This window comes from Porites lutea, chromosome 3, assembly GCF_958299795.1.
Source record: "Porites lutea chromosome 3, jaPorLute2.1, whole genome shotgun sequence".
Classification (NCBI taxonomy): Eukaryota; Metazoa; Cnidaria; class Anthozoa; order Scleractinia; family Poritidae; genus Porites; species Porites lutea.
The window spans coordinates 41,891,289-41,912,505 of NC_133203.1; the positions used below are offsets into that span (position 1 = coordinate 41,891,289).

Consider the following 21,217-nt stretch of genomic DNA (forward strand, 5'->3'; position numbering starts at 1 on the left):
TTCTCGAAACTGTTACCATTCATAAACAGAGTTTTCAAGTACGAACTTAGAAAAAATATGCGGTTTACTCTGCTCACAGTGGATTCTTTTCGGTACGGTTTTTAGTTTTGACGAAGTCATCCACTTGGTTGGCTTGTTAAAAAGCCAGCTTCGCGAACTTCAGCGACGCGAGCGAGTTCGTAAATGACAAAAACCTTGCCGGAATGAAACCTAAGCTAGCATCGTAGTTGTGGTTAACAAGTATTAAAAAAAACCATCCAAACCAAGCAAGTGAAGTCCAAGTGATTTCTCCTTCTCTATTTAGTGACGTTGGTACACACACAAAAACTGAACGTTGTGTTTTTTCATCAGCTTTTCAACATGATTCAAATGTATTTGTACTTGAAGAGAACTAGAACGTTGTTATGGTTTATGTAAATGGTCCATGAAGGACCTTCCTTTTTTCCTCGCAGTGTGAACGTTGTTACTATTTTACTGAAACTCTGAAAATTCAAAAGACGAACAATTTTATCGAAGAGTAATTTAAGTATCTTTTTAGAACTAAAGGAGACATATAACCGATTTAAGTGGAAAAGAAATGGATAAATAAACTATGTTTTTCGAAATATAATTTTGGCTTAGTTTTGACCAATAGAACGAAAAAAACCCAATTATTCTCTTTGTGACCTTTGTGTTTTCTCAGAAACATACGAGTATTTGGTTGTACGTTTCTGGTTTTCTACATTCCAGACTCAAGTGATCCTAAGTACTGTGCAAGAATTGCCTGCATTAGGCATTTAGATGGCCGGGACGGTACAAGGAGAAGTCCACGCTCCTAGTAGCTGTCTTAAACGTGCAACAGATTCGTGAAAGAAAAACCGCGCCCGTTCTTTTCTGCTGAGAGTGATCGAATCGAGAGGCAAACTGGAGAGAGGCCCGCTCGAGTCAATCCGCCATACTTTTTCCTTTTCTTTTTTTTTTTTTTTTTTTTTGAGCATTGAAAGAAAACCGGTCGTGGTACTTAAGAAGAAATATTTCAAGAACTTCACGAATGACACGAAATATGACATGTTGAGCCCGCGAATGCAGTCCTGCGGATTTGGCAAGTCAAATCACGTGAGTAGAATAAACCGCGTGATTTGATTGGTTGCTGTCGTGTGTTTGAAAGAAAGGGAGGGAAAAAACGAACAACATGGTTGCATGACAGTCTTGTGAAGGCGGTTTCTTCTTCGTTCAAAATTGGTTTTTACAGTGTGTTTTTGAGGCGTTCAAGCTTATGAAGGAATCCGTTATGTCTGTCTCCTCGCTTGTTGGAGCTTTTGATGACATCGTTCGCTCCACTTCAGTGCTCGCCGAAGGAATTGAAGGAGGTTTGTGATCCGATTCTTCGCTCGTTGTTCTGTCATTGCTGGATCAATTGTCCATAGTGTTGCTTGATTTGTCAGCAGATAAACGCTTTTTGAAATTATGAACGTTACTTTGACTTTCTTCTTCTGTTAATCTTTCTTCTGAAATCTAACGAGCTTTATTCAGGAATAAGTTAAAAGCAATTCAATCAAAGCAACTTGCAAAGCTTTCAGTTCTTGAGTTCAGTTCTTGAGAATACATTGACTTAAAAGAACATTTGAATCATTTTACCCTTTCCTAGAATTCATTAAGTTCGTCACACAACAAGAAGAATGTCGGAAGAAGTGGCTTTCTGCCGAGAATGAAGCTATCCGACTAAAGCAAGAGATCGCAAAACTCCAGGTAACATGTTGGACGTTTTTAATCATTAATAAACGAATAATCCTTTGGTGGGCTCTTTCATTTAACTTGCTGTTCAGGGACTTGAGCTCAAGTTTTAACAATTTAACAATATTTTTCAGGCAGAAAATGAAGCACTTGAAGTTAAGTTGAAGCACGCAAGGTTGGTAGATAAATGTTATAACAAAATAACAAAACTTTGACATAAGAAGTTTAAAGAAAAACGCATGTTTGAGCTTACGGTTAGAAAAAATTCCCACTTCAGAAACCAGAAAACCAGTCAAACATTTGTAATGCTGTAGTGGTCATACAGCACGACAGAGATTGATATAAGAAGATGCAATACTGTATGTTTTTTTTTAGGGTTGGTTTTACACAGTTTATCTTTGCTTTCCAGGAGCCAAGTTGAAATAGAAATCAAGAAGAGGATGAAAGCTGAAGCAACTCAAGACCATTTGGTAGGGATTTACAAAAATTAATATCATAAAATCTACAGGCCCCAATGGTTGATAAGGTGGATAACTTAACTTTATCCATTGGATGAAATCTATATCCAGTCAAAATGCATATTGGTAACACTTATCTGCTGTATAGTGATTTATCCCGTGGATAGTGCTATCTTATGTTTGAACAACGGGTGCCATAAAATAGTTACTGTATTCTTTTCTGAAAGGGCATATATCTGGCTAAGTCACCATTTTGGTTGGATAAAACAAAAATGTGCTTGAAGTCAATCAATAATCAATGCATTTCGTTTCCTAAAGACAGAAAAATTACATCATGTATGACAGGTACAGGAAGTGTAGGTTGACTGATTACTTCCATCCCTTCACATACATAGTGTGCAAAGGAAGTTGTGTCCAATAACCCAGGGCTAGTGGATTTTGCTATTGGGTTAGCAAATACTCTTCTTACCTTCAGTGCCCAACTGGCGAGTGAAGTATTTTTGGGATTTCAAATTACAGAACAACTGTTATCAAAGTCTTTGTTTTGGTTTAGTTAAAATGACTTTTGAGCTGGTACATGCTAATTACAGCTTGTTTGAATGGTAGGCAAGCTGTAAAACTGACTTTCTTTGCACCCTGCATCGCAACAAGAATATTATTTTGTTTTTTTACTTCAATTTACATTTGCTAAAATATAGATTTTATTTATCTGCAAAATGATAGTATGGTATTAACTTTTTGTGGACATCATGTCCAACCACAGATTAAGATTTTGTCAGAAATTGACCAATTTTATTCTGACCCCTTGCCTAGTCCCATCTATTCGTCTGGAACAAGCAGATTTTTGTGCTGGACAAAGACCTTTTTAAGCTCACAAGCAAAATGCGCTGGAATTCAAGGTTCATAGTCGTGTTGTGAGATGCACACCACATCAATCATAGAGTTAGTCCCTGTCTCTCTGAGATGGAAACAACTGTCTTGCACAGAGTGGCTGTTGTATTAGTGTCAAGTGACTATTAAAATATTGTTGTTTCATGTCATGTTACAGGAGAGACAAGTAGCATTGATCCGCGAACTGTTAAATGACAAGGACACCATGAGCAGGTTAAATGACAATGAAAGACAGACACTAATGCAACTGAGCCAGTGTCACCATGATGACATGACCAGTCCAAGGAAAAGGTATGGAAGCCTTAAGTCAAATACTTATGGAATGCAACAGCTCAGTCAAAATGTTTTTCTACGGTAAGCAGAATAACAGGGTGCAAAAAGTCAGTAGCTTGCATATATTAAGGCGTTTTGACTGGGCTGTGTAACATTGCCTCCCCCACGTTTGTTGATGAGTAAAACAAGTTTCCCAAGTAGTTTGTTTAGAGACTTTTGGTGCTGTATCATGGACAGATTTGTTTCCCTGTTTCTGCCAGTAAGTGGTGCCTCAACATATTATCATTGTTACAATCCTTTCATGAATGCAGTCATGGGTCATAGATTTTCACAGAGTGATACAGTACGAACGTCCAATAAGTTAAACACCTCTTGTAGAGCTGTAATTAAGGATTGTAACCTGTAGCTCTTGTTATGGCTGAGATCACTTCATGTTGCTGGTGATCAATGAGGAAAGCTTAAGGTGAAACTATAAATTTTTGTGAAATGTTTAAGGTCAACATTCATTTACTAAGGCCCCTTCAAAACTTAATGACAGTCCTGTCTTGGGTCAATTTATTGGCCAAATAAGGGCAGTATTACTGCCTAAATTTATAAAGACCACTAATTATCAGAAAGCCATTTCAAAGGGTTGCTGAAAATTAGTGGTTTGTTTCAGAGCCTAAGTTTGTATATAAAGGTCATTGCTGTAACAAAAATGTGATGAATAGTTGTCATATTGTCATCAGGCGCTTAAGTGTTCAGGATGAATCCACTGGATCTATCTTATCTCCATCAGATATCAGTTACGACAACACAGAGGATGACTTGGTAGGGTTTGCTAATAGAAGTAAACAGTCAATTCTTGTCTTGCAGATACTTTGCTATAACGGACAGCCCAATAATAAACTAGACAGTGACATTAATCCCCTGCAAAAAATAAATAATAAGAAGAAAACAGATGTTTGATATAAATGAATCCTCTCTATTATGGACCTTTGCTGTTAAAGATACGGACTCATGGTCTTGAGGGTGTCCAAAATAGGCAGATTTAGCAAAGACAACATAATGATAGTGACGATTGCACACGCAGATCTAAAAACCAATTTTAACCAATGGCTGAGCATCAGATTGAGAACTGGAAAATACCTTTGATTTTCCAATGTTTTGAATTTCATTTTACCTTGCATTGAACCCATATATTTTTGTTAAGTAACACTTAAATTGCCTTTTATTAGTTACATGTGATAGGCCCAATGCATGAACACCAAACTAAAAACATTTACATGCTTTTATTTTACTAGGATGTCTCTCAACCCAAGAGAGTTTCAATACACAGAAAGGTACGGAAAACATTAGAATTCAGCCTTTAAGTAAATAAAAAATAATTATTTTGTTTTAGTTATTACATTGTGTGTGTTATAAAAATACCAGGAGACATGGGGCCCTGATTCAGCTGTTGAAAAATAATATCTGCTGTTTGACATGGCAGTGAATTAGGGTTATGTAGTTAACAGATACCATATGTTGATGAAAACACAGTTTATTTAGGCTGTAATCATAGTTAGTTATAGAGTTGAATGCAATTTTTATTGTTAACGTGAGGAAATTACATGGTTAACTACTTACATATACTGTGGTAACACTAACAAAATATTTGTATAATTTTATTCCCTAAATTTGCAGCCTCCTCCTACAGCTCCAGAGCTTGATGTAAGTTAAACCCAGTGAAGTTATAATTGACGTTAATTTGATAGGCAGTAATCTAACATTTTAAAAGTACTGTGTTTATTCCCAGTAATTATGTAATTATGACATTCAACAAAAATTCATCCAGCTTCGCAGATGTAATCTAACCCCAGTTTGTATGTCTGCAAGCAGCCCTGCTATGGCTGTTCTAAAGCCCCAACAGTCTCAACAAATTACCACAAATGCATTTAGAAATTTCCTGTCAAACTGATTGCCAAATCAACAATGGCTTTTAATTTTTAACAGGCTAATCATGGCGCGTACTCAAATCCTAGTACGCAGGTGGGGGCCTAGGATACAAGGATTTTGAAACTGTTTCACAGATGAACTCAACCTTCTGGGCCCAGTTGTTCGATGGCCGATTAGCACTTAACCCAGGATTAAATTTAACCCCGGTTTCTTTTTCTTGTGTTCCAAAGCATTTTCTTGGATAAGTTTCTCTGTTATTTTTAAAGCTTTCAATAATCAACTTGTAGACAAAAAGGATTAAAACTGAAATGATTTTTAAGCTTTCATATTTGAATTCAAATCTTGCACTAACCCTGGCTTATGATAACCCAGCTTTGAACAACTCGGCCCTGTTGGGTGGGCTATCTTGAAATATGCAGACTTTTATACAGTATTTCCTCAAATCAGTGAGTGCCTGTGCAGCCAAAAAAGTGGGTACTCCATCATGAGCAAATCCTAACTTCAATTAGTTGGAATTATTTGCATACATTTTTTTCAGTCGAGAAAATTAATCCAAGTTTTTTTTTGTTATTCTTATTTATTATATTCATTTATTTTTCACTTTATTTCTCTCAGGTTACTCCTCCTAAAAGGCCGAGAAAGGATGAGGTAGTTCTTTATTCTAAGAAAATGATATTAAAATAAGAAATTGTTGCGATTTGCAAAGTACAAACTTCTGTACATTTTATGGTTATTCTATGTTTAAAATTTCACATACCCCCAGTGTTCTTACCAGACTGCAGCATTGCCGCACTTTTTCAAGAAAATACTGCACTAAAATTAGCCTAAGTGCACAAAGAAGAAAAAACCTATTACAATATGCACGTAACTGAACATACACTTAGGTACATTTCGTTATGATATAAGCCAAAATTTCATTAGAAAACACCCACTTTGTTGAATTAGTGGTAAATGTATCTAAAAATTGCGACCTGCTTTTCTCCCCCATTGCCCCCTTTAGCAGGTCCTGTGGACCCCAGGATAGAAAATCCTGTTAAGAACACCGTTGACTGGTGCATGGTTCTCATTGGTGATTGTTTTGCTTGTTTACCACTGATCCTTTTTGTTAGTTTGTATTTATGACATAGATAGGTCCAGTTGAGGGATGATTTTGTGTATGACTTACATGACTTAATAAGTTTTAAATTACTCAGTGGATATATTCGTTATTTTGACTTTTCAATTTGTGAAATACAGCATGATGCTCCAGTGATTGTACAACCCCTTATTCCAAGCAGTCCAGTCCATGTTCCAGCTTATCCAAGTCAACAGACCTATGTGCAACCATCCGCTCCAGGTACCCTTTTTAATCCTTGAATAGAAATTTTATTCTCCACGCAACTGCCGTTTAAATTAAAAACAATTCTGCAAGAATTTCAAGCCCTGATACTTACAGTTCTGATGCCATTAACTCAAAACTACACCAAGTGCCAAGACTGTTAAAATAGTTCGTATCTTTCTACACACTTAGCAGGATTTATATTTAAGTACAGGGCTCAAAATAACGGTCGTTTTGACCAGTCATTTTTGGATGCGGACATTTTATAATATTTTCCATATAGTTGTTGCTTAATGCGTTTTACTCTATAACATTTTTCGTCCGGGCTAAAAAGTATTTGGCCCGTCATCGTGACTGGCGACCTGCTGTCCGTTATTTTGAGCCCTGAAGTAAGCTCAAGATTGCTAGCCTGCGTGCAGGTGTCTACTATTTCCTTTGAAAAGGCGACGTCTGTGCACAGGCTAAGGAGATTGCCGGATTGATTTCGAATCGAAATTTGAGGAGCTTGTCAAATGTCTGTGGTAATGAGAGAGGCTGCCACTGTGTTTCGTTTCTTTGCTGTCCCACCTCCTCATCATAACAAATCATGTTATCTTTCCAGTTGATATAAATTACCGAGACCCATACAGGCATGCCATAAGAGAGCTTGAGAGGTACACCAGCCCAAAGAAGGAAACTCCACAAATGCAGAGGTAACTTGTTATCACTTTTTGTATTCTAGTAATTATGATACATCTCTGTCCTACTTACTCAGCTCTGCTTACCAGAGTCCTTTCTGAAAATACCATATTTACTTGATTAAATGGAAGCAAAATAACCAATAAACACGAGGTCCAATCGGAAGGATGCAGCGTTATTCGAAGATTATATGAAAAAAAAACTAGATCCAACTTGGTAATCTACACCTTTCTGTTTTACAAAATTCAAATGATTTACCGTCAGTGTTGTCGGTGATTTAAGAAATGTGATTTTGAAATACAAGGCGCCCTCGAATAAATACCGCATCAGAAACGTTGAAAATTAAATAAGCGCCGCGGTGTTTAATCGAATAAAGAAGGTACTGATTCAATAGAAATGAAGCGCATCTATGCCTTTTTTCATGGCTCTGAAGCTCACCCTTGCGCTTTCCCACCACAATTTTCACCAGCCAGTTTGCATCTGGCAGTTTTATTGCAGCTCAGTGAAGAAAGCATTTGTGGTGAAGCCGCTGGAGAAACTTCCCCTATCCCCCTACCCTCCCCGGACCCTTTTCTCTTATTAGAGAGTTTAAGCATCACGTTCACGGCAAACGGAAAAGTCAGATTCACGTTGAGAATTTCTCAAATAGAAAATGAGAGCCTACGTGTAGCCGCACCCTCCCCCCGACAAAGGAAAAATGGATAGAGGGAGCTCCCTATCTCCGTTTTTCTTTTGTCGCGGGGAGGGTGTGGCTACACATAGGCTACAATTCTTATGGATAAAAAATTGCGTGAAATTACTAATTTATGTGTAGAAATAATAAACAGTAAAAAACGACAAGTAAAGAGGAAACTTGGTCTCGTGGTACAGATTCGCGTTTGCGGCTTGACGTAAACGATGCTAACCCTCTCTATTACGGCTCGTTTCACGGCGAATTCTTCACAACAACCCAGTGAAACTGATTCCCAGATTTACTTGTGACACTCAAGTTGGCAGTTAGCTATGCCTGCACAAAAAGTTATTAGAGTGGTACTGTTGGGCTGATGATTAATAAATAAACTGTTATATTTTTTCAGAATTATTTCACAAACTGGCAGCATAGGACCAGCTAAAAAAGACAAAGTAAGTACCTTCATAAAAATTTGAAAATTATCGTTTCACATTCCATTTCAAAATAATGTAAACCCAGAGCTCAAAATAAATTTGGGACTGTTGCCTAACGTGATTACCGGCCAAGAAATTTTAGCTCGGTCACTACTAGCCTAATAAGCAAGCAAAAACATGAAGTGAAAAAAGATACTTGTTCTCTCGAAACGTAATAGTGTGAATTTTTTTTCTGGTCGGTTATTTACGTATCTGTTAAAATGTACCCTGGGTGCCAGAGGCTTTTTATGCGCGGTTTCCGCTTTCGGTCAAGTCTTAAAAAGTGAGTGGCTTCGCCGCTCGTGTCTTCGGCCTTTGGCCGACAAAACGAAGCTCCCCGTCGCACATGAGAAAAAACCTCTGGTACCCAGGGTAGTCATAATGACGGGCAAACCGAAACTTTGTCCGGACCAATGGTAATCCTGACCGGACATTGTCCGTTGACCGATTGTTATTTTGAGCCGTGAAACCCACACTGAGACCGATGAATTTGTCCCCTTTTACTGAAACTGATCTACACATGTCTTATAAACATACGAATTGTCAAAACGCCAACACTAATTGTACCGTTAATAAAGGATAACGACTTGTCAAAGAAGCTTCGCGATTAGCGCCATTGGTACGATTGGTATGCCATTGGTAACTGCAAGCTGATAGCGACACGGGCCTCCCGAACAAACACGCAATGAATGAATGATTGGTCGATTGCGATTGGTCTCATTGGTTTTACGAAGTCAGGGTCGGTTTACACTAGAAAATATTTTTTGCGGATTCGTGACGAATCTGGCGCTGGGAACTGTAATTACGTAATTGACCAATCAGATCAATAACCAGAGTATAATACCATCAACTGACGTGATACAACTCACTTTGACTCTGAAGATGACTACCTCGCGGGTTGTCGAAACGTCAGTCACTGTCAACAACAACAGTCCTATTCAGGACTACGTTCACCCAGACGATCAAACTCAACCTACTTTTGAAATGACCCCTGGGTTCAAACCTTTCACAGTCATTAAACTTTGTTGTTCCTCCCCCTATAGCCTCTGTTATACTGTCATCATACACTACTCATCATCAGATTATCATCATACAAATACCGTACAAAATTGAAGTATAAACGTTGTTTATCATTATCTTTTTTTAGAAACATGCATTCGTCTCCAAAACTGTAATCAAGCCTGAGAGCTGCCAGCCGGTAAGTAAGATTTGAACACCCCTCTCCCCCATTTTAAACTTCTCATAAGCATTTTTTGCTTGATTTTTGAAGTTTATCTTGCTTCGCTGCGTTTAATTTGTTTACTGTATTGTCTCTACAGTGTAACAAGAGGATAAAGTTTGGAAAACTAGCCTTGAAGTGCAAAGGTAATTACAGCAGTCAATTTATGGTTGAATTGGCGTAGTGAAGGAGGCAAATTATTAAATGTTAGAAGTTTTATCATTTTGCGAGTGGCAGAGGGCTTAACCTCCTTAGAAAAACAAAACCGTGTTGTTAACTTTTCTGGTGAATAAAGAATAATGCCAGTCTTTTTCGGGGTGCATTGTTTTGAGAATACGGGAAAAAAACTTATGTCAAATCTTGTCCTCGTCTATAGGACGCTGTTGTTAATGGCCTTAAAGCTTCGTGCTTTTCTTTGCAGATTGTCGTGCTGTGTGCCACCCTGACTGTAAAGATCAGCTTCCGCTTCCTTGTGTGCCCTCTAATGACACTCCAGGATCTGGCAGACGTCGCCCAGTAAGCGCGAGACATCTTTATACACACCTTACATTCAGTTACATGTCCATGTCGGTTTTGTTGTTCTGACGACTGTGTCTTTGTTTTGTTAGGATGAAAACATCGAGTTCTATGCTCCCACTACGAGTCCTATGGTGCCAGAGATTGTTGTACGTATTTTATCATTAGAGAGCTTTAGATTCGAGGACGACTTCGAGTACTAGATTTTCTCAATATTCTGAGTATTGCGCGCGCGTGAACCAGCGTCATTTTGGCGGGAAAACGTGATAGCCGTCGTCATTCTACAACGGAATTTAGCGAGAATGTCGCAGTTGCACGAACAAGTTATCAAATGTTAGAAGTATTATCATTCTGCTATCGAGAGAGGGCTTAACCTCCTTCAGTATAAATAACGGTAACCGTACTAACATTTTTTGTAAAAAAAAAAAATGTAAAATAAAGCTTTCCGGGTGTCTGTTTTTTTAGGACAGGCACACCAACTTTAAGTTGAACGTTCTCGCCCTCAAATCTACAGCTCTCTATTAAAACGTTTCAAAACTGAAGTCATTCCCAAACCCTATTTTCAGCTGACATTTTGCGACGCCACCACTGGTTTCTCCGCGAAATGACGTCTGGGAAACGATTGTAGAAATTACACACTGATAACACGTCACTGACCTGATCTGGGTAGTGCTTTTGATTGGTTGAAGCAATTCTCCCTCGCGGTACGACCAATCAGAAGCACTACCCAGATCTGGGTAGTGACGCGTCATCAGTATGGAATTTCAGCGCTCGTTTCTCAGACGTCATTTCGCAGGAAAACTGCTGGTAGTGTCGCGAGTGTCGGCTGTTTACTCAGACAACCATTTAAGTCGCATAAATATTGACCGTTGAAGACACTCGTGCAGCTTTGCTCTCTCTTTTGTGTGATAAAATTCTCATAAACCTGCACATCTGGGGTGAATTTGATAAAACTTTTATAAGTGTAGCCACTATTTTAGAGTCTGAAAACAATAGCTACACTTGTAAATTACGCTTTTAAAAGTTTTATTAAATTCACCCCACCATTAGACCAACGCGGAAATATAGCAGCCTATGTTAATTTAGAAGTAGAGGACGTAGAAGAAAGAAGTTTAGTGAACAGACACTTAAGAGCACATCTCAACTGTTTCAATGTGCCTCCATAAAAATAAGTGAAATGACTTTCCTTACTGCTTTCAAAGCAGAGAAAAAAAATGTAACTTTTAGCCAATCTTTTTATGTGTTTTCTGCTTAGGTCAGATGCGTTGAACAAGTTGAACGTCGCGGACTTGCCGAAGTTGGAATCTACAGAGTGCCAGGGTGAGTTCAGAGTCTAAAGCAAAGAGAAGAAGTGAGTTTAATTTCAAGAAGTGTAGTTACAGGAAAGAGTAAGAAAAATGATAACTCGCGCCACGTTCCCGCGTCACCAGACGAATTTTTGACCGGTGTTGCGTTCAGACGGAACCAACCTTACCGTACGAAAATTTAGACGCCAAGCCGTTCAAAAATTTTGAACACCAATATCAAGGGCAAACTTTTTAGCCGGTACGGTCGAAAATTTGACCGGCACATTATTAGCCACGATGACCGTCTTAGGGTGTGTTCCTTTAGGTGAATCCAAAAACGGATTTTAGATCTAAGAACGGATTTCGCGTTCCTTTCGGCAAATCCAAATCCGGATTTTTGATCTGGTGAATCCTTTTTGAAAAAGGATTCATTGGATTTGAAATCCGAAGAATCCAAATCCAGATTAATGGATTAGTGATCTGCGCTGTTCCATTCACAGTGGATCCGAAATTAGTCAGATGATCCAGCGGTATTTCCAGTTGAAGTATTCCCAAAGAGGCCGTAGAGTTTCCTCGTTGCTGTCATTTGCCGTAAAACATCTGAAAACATTATAAGATTGTTCCTGGTACATTAAAATATCCATATACTAACCATTTGTCTCCAAAGATTGCTTGAAATCAGAAATAAGTAAAAGTAACAAATGAACTGCTGTCTAACTACAAACTCGCTTGTAGACGCGACAGGCACTCGATCGTGTTACATAAAAACATCCGAGCTATGGAACTGGATCAAACTGGCCGACATTCTTTAGATAATTTTAATTTTAATGCGCTTCTTTCTTTGTCTGTTTTATATGTTCCATCGTCGCTATTCGAACTGCCGACCACTAAATTCTGCACGGTATAATCGCATAATTTGTCAAACAGTAGAAAACATGTCATTTTTTGAGAGGCTGTCGTGCATATTGCACGCGTTGGCGAAAGGTTACCAAGGTTACAAATCCAATTTCGGATTTCACGTTCCTTTCGACCGCGAAATCTGGCAAATCTAGGATCAAAAATCCGTTTTTGGATTCGCCGAAAGGAACACACCCGTCGTGTTTTCTACGGCCAAGTCATGGTTATGTTGATGAGTGGTAACTCAGCAGGGAGACGCCATTTTGGATTTGTTCAAGTTGCGCACTGCGCATGGGCAGGTGATAAAGCTACTGACAGAAGTTCACGTGAACTGACAGAAGTCAAAATTCAACTTGATTGGCCAGTTTCCTGTGAACAGAGCGAAAATATTGAACAGTTCCTTGTGAACTAAATTCGTCTGGTACCATGTGAGCGTAGCCGTAAAGCCTAACGTTCATCGGAGCATTAGTTAACAGACAGGATAAAAGGATCGACAACGAACACAACTTCATTTTTCGGCAAAATAGAATCACGAATTAATCTGCAACTCGTCATGGTGATTTTTGTAGTCTTATTGTGTGCATTGTACTTTCAGAGCTGAACGAAGTGTAAAGGAATTAAAGGAAAAGTTTCTGCAAGGAAAGACCACTGACTTGGTAAAGTGAAATAAATGTGATTTTCCAGATGGTAGTCAGGATTCAAGATAGATCAGGATCGATATAGTTTTATTTGAAATACTTTTTTCGATGTCTCTCATATCTTCGTCAATGATGATTTTGAAAATAAAAAAAATGTGCACATTTTTAACAACCTAAATAGGCATGCACATTGAGTTATGATCACAGAAGAGTGCGTATATGGCACGGTAACACATAATTTTTGCAAATATTCTGAAAATCTCTGCAAAGAGTCACTTTTCATGACAGTATGTAGAGGGTTACTGACTGAGCAGTATTTTCCTTAGTCTGGTGTGGTAGGTGATTGAAAGGAAAGTTGGGGATGAGACCCGCAAGAACGCCACGTTCTTTAGACTTCCAACAGTCCCTCGGCCTCAGGATTGCCGCGTGGGCGAACCTGTTACATCTTCTCCCTCGCGCGTTACTCTCTCTCGCAGGTAACATGTAGGACCCGCGCGACAATCTTGAAGGACTGCTAGCAATCTAAATCAGTCTAGACGTTCTCGCGCGTGTCTTTCCCTCGAAACGCCTGCCACGCAAGCCATACTTTCAGAGTGGTCTTCTTCCGAAAGAAAACTATTTGCATTTTTTTCTTGTTGTAGTATTCATTATTAAAATTAACGGTTTTGTAAGACACTTGGACAAAGAAACCGTGTTTCAGAAGTTTTTATAATTATTCTTTTTTTGTCCACAGAGCAAAGTTGAAGACATTCACGTTGTGTGCGGATTGCTCAAAGATTTCTTCAGGAAACTGGCCGAACCACTCCTTACGTACAAACTTTGGTCGGCATTCGTGGATGCTGCAAGTAAGACCGTTAATTAAATACCATTTTCAACTCCCGGAAAGTTCAACTGTATTTAACTGAGCGAGTTGGAATAATCTTGATTAATTAGGCCATTTTCGAGTTCCCCCGAACCTCTGTATCAAAGCGAGTGTAAGTGCTCAGCCTTTGATATGGAAATAATTTTCATTCTCCTTTAAATGAAACTCATTTTCACAAGAAAGGTTGTACACTTGGCCTCATTTTGAAAGTGAGGGTTTTGGAACTCGGAAGTGGCCTATTAGTAGGAACGCGAACTCTTTTTTTTGTTTTGCTTTTATTTCGCCGTGCGCTGCAAAACTCAGTCAATCAGAGCTCAACGCAAACACGTGTAACCGGCAGAAAGCGCGGTAAAACTCATAGAAGCGATTCACGATTGCTTTTGTTGTTTCTTATTGGCTGAAAAGTGTCGGGAAAGAGGCTGAGCGCGTGTTTCTTTCTTTTTTTCTTCAGACAAGACAGATGAAGATGATAGTGCGAGTGCTACATATCAAGCGGTCAGCGAACTGCCTCAAGCGAACAGAGATACACTGGCCTTTTTGATGGTTCATTTACAAAAGTAAGGCTCTTTGTATGAGCATTTTCCTTTTGCTTGTCATGTAATTTCCTCCAGTTTCTCAGCGCAAGAAGATGGTCAAGTTGAAACGTACCATAGTCATTTCGACTTTTTTTCTATCAAAAGCTGCTTCGTTTTTCAGTCATTGGTTTTTTTTAGTCGTGTTTCGTAGTATCGAGATGCTATCCGGCAGGATTGTATTTCTTTCAATCTCTTTCGTTTTATTTTACAGTCACACCCCTTCTATCGGCATTTTTTTCTCAACAATTGCATTTAAGGTGGATTTCTACTATCGCGTAATTTTTACGTACGCACGAGCTTAAGTTTACGTGCGTAAATAAAATACAGTCATGTATGTTTAATGTCAATGTTTCATGGGAAACCTTCAACTCTTTCGAGCATTTTCTCTCATCCACTTTTTTTTTGCGTAATATGCCATTTCTTTGTTCCAAAAACCCTCATTTTCGAAACGAAGTTAAGAGTAAAACCTTTCTTGTGATATTGAGTTTCATTTGCATCAGAAAAATAAAACGGTTTCATATCAATGGCTTCACTCATAGCCTCGCTTTGAAACAGAGGCTTTGTGCAACTAGGATATGGTCTATTAATTTCTCCATTCCTTTTTAGGGTGGCTCACTGCACCGAATGCAGAATGTCGTCCAGTAACTTGGCCAAAGTTTTTGGCCCTACTCTTGTCGGAAACTCTTCAACGGACATTGAACCAATGCAAATGTTACAGGAGGCGAAATGGCAGCCCAAGGTAATGTGAGAGTTCCATCTTTAGCCTGCGTAGAAGGGGCGCTCGAGAAACCTCTGTTGCGCGCCCCGATCTCTCAGCTGTTACTTTCTAGCGCCTGCTACGCTGCTATCTTTTCTTAGCCTCCTTTCTTGGTTATTTAAACCTTATTTTGAGATTTCAGGATAGCTATTCCAGGAACGCAGACTTTTAGGAGTAAGAAAGAAAGAAAGCCTGCGAGCAACTTGAAAAATGAGAAAGAAGCACTGATCTTATTGGTAAGGAGCTTAAGCAACGATGGCGGCCGCTGCGATCGTGAACATCCCATGACGAAATTTTCATTATATTTTCCAACTTAGATAACGTTCGTTAAGAATTCAATTTCCAAAAGAATTTGCCTTCATCGGACTAATTTAGCGGGGTGTAGTTATCCGATGTCGCTATGAGGCTTGAACAAAAACGTGAATTCACTTTTAAAGTGACGTTTTTGCTGCTGTACCCCGTTGCACTGCCGTTGCTCAAGCTCTTTAATCTCTCTTTAGTCCTCGCCCCCTTCTTTGTCCTTCTGCACCTGCTCTAAGTTCTGTACGACCATGGTTAGAAAAAAAAAGAGTTTATAGGAAACCAGGAGATGGGCTCCTGAGAAAACTAACTCGCGCTAACTTCGCCCAAAATTGTAGCCTTAGAGAAGTCTTGATGCTCCAAGGCCTAAAACACTAACCGTGCCTTAACAAAATGCCAACCTCATTACATGACTAGTAAAACGTTCATTAACGTGTTCAATTAAAGTAGAAAATTCAGTCCCACAATGTAAGCTGGAGTAACAATTTATTTTTCGTGACAACTGAACGTATGTAATTGTGGTTTATAGGTTGTTGAGCGACTCCTGTCGATGCCCGTTGACTACTGGAACCAATTCATAAACACAGATGATGAGAACATACGATCTCCCCCATATAACCCTTCCACACACCGGGCGGACGGAACTCCTATCACCCCCGAGTGTAGACCAGGTAAGATTCTCCTGAATCCGCAAATCCTACCTAACAAAATTATGTAACCACTACGGCAGCCTGTTCCACGCTTTCAGATAGTAGAGCGCGGCGGTCAGATGGTGGGGGGCGTGTTAAATTGTACACCGGGAAAACGGGGAATTTTTTTTTTTCGTGAATTTTTCTCCCGCGCTCTAATATCTGAACGCCTGGGACATTTACGGAAGAATCAAGGTTGGAAAAGGCAGCTAAAAAGAAAAAAAAAGACGATTCGCAATCGCTCTGACGAAGGGTTAGCGCAAGAAACTTCAGCTTGTGTATCTCCCTTCCATTGCCAATCTACCTTATGAACTCAGCTGATAGACTACGAGCAGTCTCTCCTTTTTCTTAGTCCGTCGTGCGAGACAAGAAAACGACCACGCGCGTGACTAAAGGCGAAGGCGGGAGAGATTGCCGCCCTCGTTTGACACATCTAAAGTTTCTCTCATTGCCCTCAATCAATCTGAAGAAAAAGAGAGACTGCTCGCAGTCTACTCAGTTGACATCATATAAACACTTTGGAAAGTAAATCGTGAAAACTGACGTGAGAGACGCGCGGGGAGTCACTCGGTCAGGGCTCGAAATTGCTACTGATACGGTCGCCAATGCGACTAACATTTTCTCCATACCGACTAAAAATTCTTCTTAATTGGCGACCAGATTTCTCTATGATTTAGATTTAAATTAATTAAAAGGGTAAAGTTGAAACAAACATTTCATCTTATCTTGCTTTGCTTTCGTCATAAAAGAATTGTGCCAAATCGCATAAAAAAAGCCAGTTTACCTCCAAATTTATACCGACTTCTGACCGCGATATTTTCAAACAATCAAATCTGATGGATCACTCGATAGTATGAGCTGCGTCATTTACATTATGAAAACTAGCGACAATGTTTACCCAGTTGGTTGCCAAAAGGCGACCAGAGGGTTTTTTTAATTTTGAGCCCTGGAGTCGGTGGTGATAGCCGAAATCTAGACCTGACAAAAGAGGGTGGCAGGTAGCCTGCGAGAGCATCTGGTTTTTTTGGCTTAAAGCGACGACCGGAAATATGTCTGCGGCTCGCAGGCTAGGCGGAAGGGGGTCTTTGAAGATATGCTTACAGGTTCTCTCTTCTTCTTTTCCCGCCATCGCCCCTTCCCCAGTCTACGAGCGACTTATTTTCGCTTGGCTTGTCACCAGCTGAGAGCCTGGCACCAGCTTTTTGGGTGTCAGATGACGTTTTTGAAAACTTGCGTTAAGTTAGCTTCAAGTCTCTCACCTTACAGGGGCTGTATCACGCCTATCTTGTTCATTGGGTTGTTAATATTGCCAATAGCGCGTCTTTATTGGTGAAGGAACTTAACGTTAGCAGGAAATTACTAGTAAATAACAAAATCACAGCTGCCTTTATGCTCTGATGACTCCATACAAATCCTTTTAAAATTGGCTTGGATCGAAACGTTAACGATCCAGGCCTATTTTAGAAGGATTAAAATGGAGTCATCAGAGCATAACAATGCCGTATCTCCCCGCCAATTTGCCCCAACAGGCTGATCTTTGAAAAGCTAAAATATTTTGGGTCATTATATGTTTCCGGGAAACTGCCCACCTACCCCTCCCCTAAACCAACATTAACACTTACTTCTCACTTGGGGCAAAATGTTGGGTTAAGGGAGTAATTTCTGGAATTTAGTGTTTTTGACGTCTCGCTTCTTCATTCTATTTTTAGTGCCCGAAAGCATGCTTGGACCAGTAACATCGGGCAAGTCTGTGAAGAAGAAAGGCAGCATCCTGTCCAGGACTCCTTTGACACCAAGGTAATAATAACCTAGACTGCAAAACAGTAGGTTTTTTCCTCAAAACTAGTTTAGCAGGGTGACATTTTCGCGAGAAGCGCCTGGGGCTCACACGCCCCAGTCTCACTCTCTACCTCGTTTCCATTTTTCTCTCCTACACCGGTAGGAGAGAACCCTTGGAACGAGGTTGTCTCATCCTCGTTACTCCGCATCTTGACCACTCGCGCGCGCGCGATCTTAACTTTGACAGAAATAGGCCGGGGTTGTTTCCCAAGTTGTGATTAGTCAATTCGATTTTTAGATCTGGTGCGCGATCGTCGGGTCGCGTATGGTAGGGGGTTGGGGATTTTGGAACATGCACTGAATTTTTTTGGTACTCGTAAGATGGAAATTTTGTTCCCCTGGGAAAGTTTTTTGTTTTGGCGAAAATCAATCTAAATGTGTAATACTTAATAGTTTACTTAGGATTTTGTTTTTGTTTTCGCCCCTAACCCCCTCATAACTTTTCTTCTGGTCCATCCCTGAACTTTCAATGTTTTTTTTTCTCAATTAAGTTTTATTTGGGACCAACCAGCGAAAATCCCTCAACACAGCTGGAAAGAACGCTTTAGAATAACGTTAAGTTGTATTGTGGGTGGTAGGGGGCAAGTTCGTGCCCCTTACCATACAAACGTCTGTAAGGTTTTGCAACTTTGTGGCGCACGCAATTTCTTCGCTTTCCTTGGACGTATCACCTTTAAACTTGGTAAGTTACCTTATTTTTAAGGCCCTCCTCCAGCCGTGTCGATGGATATTCGCATACTGCTCTTTATCAAAACTTGTAAGGATCTATTATGCTGCTTCGGTGAGCGAAAAAAATGACAGAAGAACTTGTTCTCAGCAGAAACTCATTTATTGACGAGTAATATACTCGCAGAATATTAAAGAAATGTTTGAGGAAAGTATTGATACTGTTACAAAAGACTTGTTGCGATTGAAGCAAAAAAAAAATCCCGGCCAACCAGCCGCTTTTCATCACTTCCCGACGCTTCGTTTCTCTCGCGAAACGTTCCTCCTCCAGCGGGAAGCGATGAGCGTGCGATATTTCAGCTTGCTGGAACCGCTGTGTCAAGTGTCATCTCGTACTTTGAGTGTCTAAAGCTCTTTGAAATAGACATCGAAAGAATACGATTTTTTTTGCTTGTAATAGTTCTACTATTGAATCGCCTCTCTTAGTTTTAATATTTTCTTTCTTGCGATGAAGAAAGAGGAAAAAATTTTGTTCGAATTTCCCTAAAACATCTTGCTTGGGTGGACTTAAGTTTGCCGAAAGACTTTCGCGTTCAAAAGCGATGTCCTGGGGTCTACAATTTCTCTTTAACATGGTTTTTGGAGCTGAAGAAGAAAATGAGATTGGGAGGGTTCGAAAAGTACATATATGTTTAAGAAAATTTTGAAAAACAAAGAAGAAAGGTCAGTAGACGAAGGTTAACGACTCTAAAACGGGAGCATCAATATCTAGCGAAGTCTTATTTATAGCATTGTGCCTGTACGTCATATAGTAACCATTATTCTGTCTTACTTTGTGTTAGGTTCGGAAGCAAGAGCAAGCATCCTAACAAACGGCCGACGCACTTCTTTGCTTCTCCGATGTTGAAATAGATACCAAGATGATATAATTAATTTTAGTGGTAGTACTGGGTCTTTGTATAATAGTTATACAACCTTTATAGTTGATACACACCTCATGGTCACTTGTGTGACCCACCGTGCCATACGACATTTTAAAAAGGCCGATACGGATGTAAGTGTCTCTTATTGAGACACAGGGATGTCAAAACCCGATTCGTATCGCGAGAAGGAATTTAAGGGGTATGTTATCAAGAAAAGAGTATTTCTCCGTTTGCGAACGAGTTGATTTGTTATTTTGCGGCATCAGCGGATAGTTTTTGACAATATTTGTTTTTTAGGATGAGTTGCTACATGTCTGTCTTTCAAACAAGTGTTAGGGCAGCTACTTTCATTTACTGTTTTGTTCCTCATAGTTTAAATAAATTCGTCCAGCTAGGAGGAAAATTAATGTGCCTTGTAACTTCGTGCACTAGACTATGAGCAGTAACATCTCTCTGTTGTGTTTCTGGGGCTTTTGAAGCCTCAATTCTTGCAAACTATACTCTCATTACAAGGCAAGAGTTTGTACCATACAACAGTTAAAAGCACCTAAAACATGAGTACATTGTTCACTCAGTTTTATTTGGTTATTTGCTAGGCTTGTATTCCTTTGTACATCAAATAAAAGCCGGGGACCTTGTTAACAGATTTCGTCAGTATACTAGACTTGCTGAAAATGCCAATATTACCAGCACTCATTTACCACGACGAACAACTGGGAAACAAATTATGTACATTTATGTAGAAGTACACTTGTAGTAACTTTAATTTATCTTCCTTTATCAAGATCGTTGACTGCCTCCTTTGTAATATTATTTACATAGATTAAACCAACAGTCGCATAATTTGCAGACTGGTTTGCGACAAACATTTGTGTCTAATGTCTTTTGTACACAACCAAATATATTTAAAATGTTTTAACGTTAAAGCGTTATTGAAGCCTGTTTCTTTCTTTGAAGCCCTTCTTCATTGGCGTTAGTTGTGATAAGGTCTACTTCACTGCACTTCTCTTAAACTTTCATTTACTAAACTATCCCATCACCTTATGTGTCTTTTAACTAACTATCTGATCCTTGTCTTTTTAAATAGCCTCAAGTTATTTTCAAAAACTACTGCTCTTTGACAGAACCGGAAGAAAAATATAGCTTGTGACTTGAACGTTCTAATGTTGAATCTCTAGATTGTACCGCATAAGTGTACCTCGTGACATAGTAAACGACGTTCAGAATGGCTAGATCTTGTAAGTCTGCCTTCAGCTTCTTAAAACCAGACGATCGCTTTAAAGCCGTATCCAAGGGGCATCAATTTGCCTGAAAACATTCTCGTCGTGTGAAAAGCTTCCGAAACACGATATGCAAATGCAATCTGTTGTTGACTTTGCTAAATCATCGAGCTTTCGTAAAGAAATGCAATGTCCCTAACAGTCCGTTTGGCTTAAATACTCACACTGATAGCTTGAATGTATATCTGTTACTACATTTCCAGAAACATGTTTTGACAAATCGCCTCATAGTTATAATTTCCGCTTTCTTTGCTGCTAAAACACAAAATATCTGTTACCGACTCTCTAACGATGATAGTGTGATTCGTAGTGGAATCTGAAGTCACGAGAAGAGTGAAAACCTCAATACTAGAAAAACCTGACCCGAACCCAAAAATAA

At 39.4% G+C, this 21,217-nt stretch overlaps 1 protein-coding gene across 1 annotated transcript; it reads left to right on the forward strand.

The window, feature by feature from the left end:
- The first annotated feature begins 1,012 nt into the window (after window positions 1–1,012).
- LOC140931155 (rac GTPase-activating protein 1-like) lies at window positions 1,013–20,424 on the forward strand. Its single transcript, XM_073380903.1, has 24 exons — window positions 1,013–1,349; window positions 1,628–1,728; window positions 1,848–1,888; window positions 2,123–2,183; window positions 3,220–3,353; window positions 4,064–4,145; window positions 4,619–4,657; window positions 5,001–5,027; window positions 5,868–5,900; window positions 6,489–6,588; window positions 7,172–7,262; window positions 8,325–8,370; window positions 9,539–9,589; window positions 9,711–9,756; window positions 10,032–10,126; window positions 10,219–10,275; window positions 11,382–11,446; window positions 12,905–12,965; window positions 13,681–13,792; window positions 14,261–14,366; window positions 14,991–15,123; window positions 15,971–16,112; window positions 17,840–17,927; window positions 19,478–20,424. The coding sequence occupies exons 1-24, from the start codon at window positions 1,256–1,258 to the stop codon at window positions 19,545–19,547; spliced, it is 1,875 nt and encodes a 624-aa protein (XP_073237004.1). The 5' UTR covers window positions 1,013–1,255; the 3' UTR covers window positions 19,548–20,424.
- Window positions 20,425–21,217: the final 793 nt, after the last annotated feature.